The sequence below is a fragment of the Macrobrachium nipponense genome, chromosome 22 (assembly GCF_015104395.2).
Source record: "Macrobrachium nipponense isolate FS-2020 chromosome 22, ASM1510439v2, whole genome shotgun sequence".
NCBI lineage: Eukaryota > Metazoa > Arthropoda > Malacostraca > Decapoda > Palaemonidae > Macrobrachium > Macrobrachium nipponense.
The window spans coordinates 1,657,314-1,664,523 of NC_087213.1; the positions used below are offsets into that span (position 1 = coordinate 1,657,314).

Consider the following 7,210-nt stretch of genomic DNA (forward strand, 5'->3'; position numbering starts at 1 on the left):
CTTGGAGTACTATTTATTGATGCTTTGCATTCATGTTGAGTGCAGACATGCTGCATTTCTTTCCACATTTTTTGTATGTATCCTGCCTCCAGCTTGTTAGTGCATGACTAGGTGTGCTGCTGCTGTTGTCAGTTGTGCCTGCAAATGTCATTAGTTTCTTTTGTGTCAGCTGTTTTCAGCACTAAATCTTGGTAAAAAGGTAGTTAACCGGTGGTGATGAGTGAGAAGGGAGTATACCCCATACCCGCCCAACTACACCACTTTTTCTTTGGCTGCCAGAAAGAGAAGACATAAACACTCTCTCTTCCATGTGTGCTCATTGGATATCAGAAGAGTCACTTGCTTCCCTTGTGACTTTGCAGTGCGTTTGTGCTTTGCCCTTGTATTTTTGTCACTTGGACTCTGTATTTTGTCACTGACCTTGTTTTTATTTTTTTTCATGGCAATGGTATTTTTGTGTCACTGTTTTTGTTTTTTTCTTGCAATGAAGAAGAAACATGACTAATGCAAGAACAAGGAACATTGGCAACCTTGTGGTTGCATCATTACTCTATTATTGGTAGACCCAAATGAGATTTTTTTTTATTGTAGGGTAAGGATCTCATTGGAAAAAGTATGGTAAGATAAATGAAGAAGAGGAAGGACAATGCAGTACCTGGTTTTCTCTCACCAGGGGATGAGGAAGCAAGTGGTGCTCAGGAGTTGTCATCTTTCAAGTATTTGCAGAAAATTTTTCTTTTAACAGTCCAGGTTCGTCTTTGGCAGCATTTTACAGTGACCTGGCAGAAAAGGAGAGGCTGCCTCCTGATGTGTCTATTGCTGTTCCTGCACCCCCATGACCTCTTTGTGTACTTCAAAGGAGGGGGATCCTCCAGTGCAGTAGTTCTGCCAATCCTACAACTCATTTCCAGTCTGACCAGCTCTTCAGTGTGAAGGACGAGCAAGACATTCTAGGGAAAAGGGAAGAAAAGTTTCTGCCATTCTTCTTCATTTTCCTCTAGTTCATCTTTGTCCTTCTCCTCGCTGGACTCTCTTACTTCATGTAGGAGGAAAAGAATAAAGGGAAATCTAAGACCCCTCACATAATTAGTTCATTATGAATTCTCCAGCCTATTCATCTTCATAGTAGGCAAAAAAATATTATCCCTCCCTCCTCATTCTAAGGGGGGGCTCCTATATCTAAAAGGCAATGGTTGCATCCCCAGAATAAAAATAACAAATTTGTAAAATTAATTTGTTTTTCCTACTTATACCAACCAGTCTTTTATATAGGATAGACCCACCTTAGATCCTGCAGCCAAAGGAAAAAGTAAGTGGCAGCAAGGTTAGACAAGTGAGGGTGTTCCTTCTGTCTCCCTCAACGGAAAGATAACCCTATACATATACTAGTACTACATATATATAAAGGACTTTTGTCTCTGTACCTATGAAAAATAGAAATTACTTAAAAATTCATGTTGTACTGGCTGGACAGTTAGATAAAAGAGATTCAAAAAGTAAATTAGATGAAGTGAATGGATATCAAGTAAAATACTTAAAAGTGGGTCACATCTGTGATTCAAAAGGATATTGCCAACACTTTTTAGCAATGAAGTCAGTACACCAGTTGCATAATTGTGTTTTTTTTAACTTATGTTTTTTTTATCAGATGTGTAGATTCAGTTGCATCAATTGCAGCAGCATTAAGCAGTGGCAGGGGTATATTTCATAACAGCATTGACATGCGTTCTGACATACGAGACGTTAAACAGTCAGTAAACCCAACAAGTGATCTTCTGGCAATGCTAGGCCTAATTCAGCACTGGGAGGAATTGTCTAACTACAGAGACTCCATTCATTACTGTAATAACAATAATCTTAGTCATCGTGGATTATTGTTTAATAATGGTTAGTAAATGTTTATCTGAAATACCTGTAGATATATAATAGTAATACCATCAGCAATTGCCATAGTTTGATTGTAGTTATTTTTAAGTAGGTTTTACAAGACCACTGACTCAAAAGAATTATATAGACGTAAATGTAAGAGTATTATTTATCTGGAACAGAAAGGTTTGGACTTAAATGAAGCAAATTACATGAAGCAAATAAAAAAATTGTAACTTTCTTTTAAAAGTTTAGTTATAATTTATTGACGAGGTTGCACACTGATTTTTAGCCGTTTTCCCATGGTGACAAAAGTAATGAACAATAATCAATATTTATAAAAAAAAAAACAATTCTTGACATGATTAATTTTATCCTTAGGGATCAAGAGAGTGTATGGCGACCATCTGAAAGATGCCTTTATGGTTGATAACAATGTGTTCTCCGAAGACTCGGTATGGAATGTGAACAACTTGAATCATCAGTTACTTTTGGGGGTTTTACTGGCTGGTGTTAACAGAGTATTGCTCCTGCAGAGAGGGACATTGTCTAAAGGGATACTGCGAAAGGACAGTACTGTTATCAAGATGTTGTAAGTGATATAAAAATTATATTATTTTGATTGAAGCATGTTAACTTTACAAGTTTTTATCTCTTATAATTCTCATCATTATAATTCTCATTAACACTTATTATAATTCTCAGTAAGCTGTTTTAATGTCCGGGTTTCTTTTTTAATTAATTTCAACCTTTTCAGTGGTTAAGAGCTTAAGCCTACTGGTTTTTTCTGCATCTACAGATTGTTCCTTGTTAGTAATTTTTTAAAATGTCATGACCAGTTGTTAATCAAGGTTACCTGAAGACTAGTAGAATTATCTATCCAGGTGAATATTTCTACAGTCCCATCAGTAGATTCTTTTTACAATTTTGATCAGGATTTTGTGTAGCATAAATGTTAGTCATGAAGTAGACCAGTAAAGAAAACATTTAGTTTTATCCATAATTCATTCACCATGTTTTCTAGTATATGGGGAACTCCCCTTCCCCCTCCAAGAGAAGACTAATGTTTTTATCACCTCTTCAATAACCCTCACAGCCCTGCTATGAAGTTTTGAAGTCTTTGCCTGCCATTAGTCAAATATTACTGTTAAATTAATTATTTATCATGCTCTTGCCTCTGGAGTTTAGAAGTTCCAGAGGACACACATGGTGGATCTTATGTTTCACACTTTACCTTTGTCACTTTGTGCCATTCTTACTCAGAACACTTAAGGAATAGACAACCACAACCTTTAACACATGTAAATAAATGAGAAGACATGAATATTTGTAGTGTGTGATTATACAGTTCTAGTAAAAACTTGCTAAATATTTAAATTCTGTTGTATAAACACTGCTTTTATTCGTATATTTAATATAAGACTGAGGTTTTTTGTGCTTAACACATCTCATTTATTATGGTGTTGTACTGCAAACTAATCTGCTGCTGCTGTTCTATAAACACATCTAGGATTCGTATTATATAACGAGATTTTTTTGTTTCACAAAAATAGCAAAGATCTGCTGTTATATGAGAGTGATAGACAGTTCCCTTATTTGCCTTGCTTTACTTAATAGCAGAAACTCTTGTTTGATTATATTTATCTTTTATCGCATGTTTCTGGATATTCTTCTGGTTTTATCATTATTTTTTTAAATATATCATAGTGTCCAAATATTAAATTCACTTGCCATAGTCTGTGCTTGTTTGCCATGCTGTAGACGGTACTGCCGCCCAAGGTCACCCTATGGAGGAGTTATGGAGTTCCATTTGACAATGTCTGAGAGAGAGAGAGAGAAGAGAGAAGAGGAGAGAGAGAGAGAGAGAGAGAGAGAGAGAGAGAGAGAGAGAGAGAGAGGGTGTAATTGCTGTATGGATAGTTAATGACTGAATTGGTTGTTGGTGGGTTCTGTGCTGTCTGCTGGTGCTATTGATTGTTAGAGTTCTGTGTTTTGAGCGCATTTTTCAGTCAGTCTTTGGTGAGATGTGGTGATTGTTAGTAGTGTTGGAGGAGTCAATTAAAGGCCTTGGAAATTGATTGAGTTTTGTGTTTTGTTTTGTTATTTGATATTGGTTGCCTAGGAGTTGTTGTGCTGTGAGGTTTTGTTGGGTTGTATGTGAGTTCCTGTTGGATTATATGCGAGTTGTTGAGGGTTGTTGTTGGTGTTGTTAGTGGGTGTGTGTTGCTTTTTTTGTGTTGGTAATTGTTTGTGCATTGGTCTTTTGTTGTGTTGTTGAGTTTTGTTGTGTGAGGTTGTGGTTGTGTTCCTTGTTTGTTGTTGAGTTGTGGTTGTGTTCCTGTTTTGTTGTTGTGCGTGTTTTGGTTGCGGGTTGTGGTTGGTATCTATGTGACCTCGACGGCAGACAGCACAGCAAAGCCGGAGTATCTTATTGATGAGAACTGAGATCTGAAATTACCGTGTCTCATTTAAAGCAGCGACATCTTTCAGCAAAGTGAAAGTGAATATATAGTACATAGAATGTGCTAGACTTGTTTTTTTTTTTTATGGAGCTTAGCAGTAACATTTTAACATATTTTTACTTTCTTAGGGAAGGGACAGTCATTAATACTGGCAGTGACTGCGTACTACACAGCATCCCCAAAAATCTAGATGATGATTCCCGCCATCTGTTGTGTGTCCACTTGACGAGGGATGAAACGTCTCGAAGAACAGTTGCAAGAGACTTATCTCTGCTTCAGCCAATCACAATCGCGTTGTTTGCTGGACAGGCTTTATCTCTTCACCTAGCAGGAGAACAGTATTTACTGTCGGTTGATGGCCAATTAAAAATGTCATTTCATGTTGACCAGAGGTAAGTCCATATATCAGTACAACAAGTCTTTATTATATATCAATATGGATTTTTATTTTAAGAACGCTCCCAACTTATGACCAGATGCTGGGCATAGCTACAGAGGAATCTAGTCTGCTTTTGTAGATTAACGAACGCAATAAGGAACACTGGTCTTGCCTAACTGCAACAGTCTCTTCCCACTAGGCTGTCAAATATCTTCAACTGCATTTTCCAACATTTACTACTCAGTAATGAAAAACTCCTTCAGATCAGCTGTTTAGGAGTCTTAAAAATAAAACTGGGTGCATTGGAAGGCAGAGCTTTAGTTCAGTCACATAAAATGTCAAAATGTCAGGAGCAAACAGGTGGTGTAAGCTATGTGGAAAATAAAAGTCAAAACTAACAAAGGATTGAAAACAATATGGAAAATTAACAAGAATCAACACCTAAGCAACGCCTTACAACAATGCAGGAAAGTTAGGGGTGGATGGATCAGTGAAATTAAGGGTCATAGCTCAAACACTATTTGTTCATGTTCAGTTTGATGGGGTAGAGGAGTCTTAGGTTTAATTATGCATTGATGATGTAAGACATATTTGCTTTGTAGGTAAATTGAATGATAAAAGTGATTGTGATGAAAAAAGGTAGGGAACAAGAACTTTTAATTTTTTTATCAGATACATGTAATGTTCTTTTTGGCATTTGACACTTCATCTTCCATTTGAGGATTCACCACAAGTAATTGAGAAGGAAGAGCAGAATATTTCAGGGAATGAAACTTAAAATTTTTGTCTATAATTTCATGGATGGATTTTTTTTTTCTCAACAACACTAGCTTTAGCAACAGTTTAGTATTCTAGTCCCCAGTACCAACACCAGTTAGCTTTGTGAATGTGCCCCTTTCAACTATGTCTATTTGATGGTACTTTCATTCAGTTTTGTGCCTTATCATTAATTTTTCATTCTAATGTGGTTTTAGTGGTTGTTTAAATTTACCTAAATTTGTTAATAAATCATTACATAATTACACTTGTCTCATCCTGGTAAACTAATGTATCAGGAAGCCTAATAATTTATTAATGTACTATAAAAGTTTGGTCTGATGACCTGGTAGTGGCACCATTTGGGCATTCAGTACCATGATGGAGAATGGTTATAAGGTAAAACTGAACCGAAAAGTGATTGATAATTTGGTAATAGATAAAAGTAATTTAGTAAAAAATAAAAATGGCTAAATATGAAAAATATCAATAGTTTTTAAAAAACCTCAATGTCAACTTTTAATACCTCTAAAGATTTATATTCTCAACATATAATAATGAAAGTGAACGAGACTGATGTGATAAGGAAGTGACATTCATTTAATTTTTTTTCATTTTTTCGATTTTTTCGAATTGAGATTGTTTTTACAGTAGGTTTCCTTTTCAGAACTGGAAACTTCCTTATTGAACTTCGTAATGCTGTACGTCAGTTGGTTGAAATAATAATAGAAACTCGAGGTTTAGATGTTACGTCTTCAAGTTTTGAAGCTTCCTGTGATATGCTCATACAGTATGTAAGTCGTTTGGTTGAATACTATGATTTCAAAGAAGAGAAAAATACAAAGCGAAGTATATTATATGATGATGATGATAGTTAGTGAGATATGTATCTGTACATCATGAATTGTTGTTGTTGTAAATAAATTGTATATTTATTTTTACTGTAATATATTTCATAATATTTTTTTATCCTGTGTTATCACACAAAGAAGCGCTTTGCTAAGTTATATAAATTTTTTATCTAATTAAAAACACTGAAATTATGTTGAACCACAACATTATGTAACTGGTCTATAATGGTGGCTAAGCAGTTAGAGACAATGATATGCCAAGCACTCACCAGGGTTGGTCGACCCTGAGATTGAGCATTCAGTTGGAAGGTGTCCCTGACACAAATGCCATTATCTTAGAATAGCTACTCAAAATAAACCCTGCCTCATTCATGTTTCTACCAGGAAGTGATTGGCTTGATGCATATTCAACAACAAAAACCAAGGTGTGGAATAAAATGGAGTCAGTAAAGTAAACTTTACGCTGGGCCTGTAGGAATGTTTAGTGCTGAAAGGGTAATTGAAAGTGAGAAGGTTTTGAAGGTGTAACAGGAGGCTACAGCTAGGGGACAAAGGAATGCTGCACAGAACATTGAAGTACTAATCCCTACAGTGCATGAGGACATTGAAAAAATAGCTATACAGCAACACTGCATAGCCAATTCTCCAACTATAATGTAGATTATTTTTTTTCTGGTGGCAAGGGCACCTGAACACCACAATTGACCTCTGAACTTCATGAGAAGGCATTTAGAAAGACCACTACCTCTACAAGAAATTCATACAGTAAATCCTAGACTAATGAAAAAAAAAAAATACGCCCAGAAGGCAGCACTTTTAAATGCTGTATGAAAAGGCTTAAATGACACTTTCTACAGCAAGAACAAACAAGCATGGTATATAAAAACTAAATTACA

At 35.8% G+C, this 7,210-nt stretch overlaps 1 protein-coding gene across 1 annotated transcript in view; it reads left to right on the forward strand.

The window, feature by feature from the left end:
* Positions 1-6,404, forward strand: part of LOC135198432 (ATP-dependent RNA helicase DHX30-like) — a 34,627-nt gene extending 28,223 nt beyond the window's left edge. The window contains 4 exon segments of the mRNA XM_064225965.1: positions 1,649-1,887; positions 2,248-2,458; positions 4,457-4,720; positions 6,131-6,404. Of these exon segments, the coding sequence (XP_064082035.1) occupies positions 1,649-1,887; positions 2,248-2,458; positions 4,457-4,720; positions 6,131-6,341 (925 nt within the window). The 3' untranslated portion in view covers positions 6,342-6,404.
* Positions 6,405-7,210: the final 806 nt, after the last annotated feature.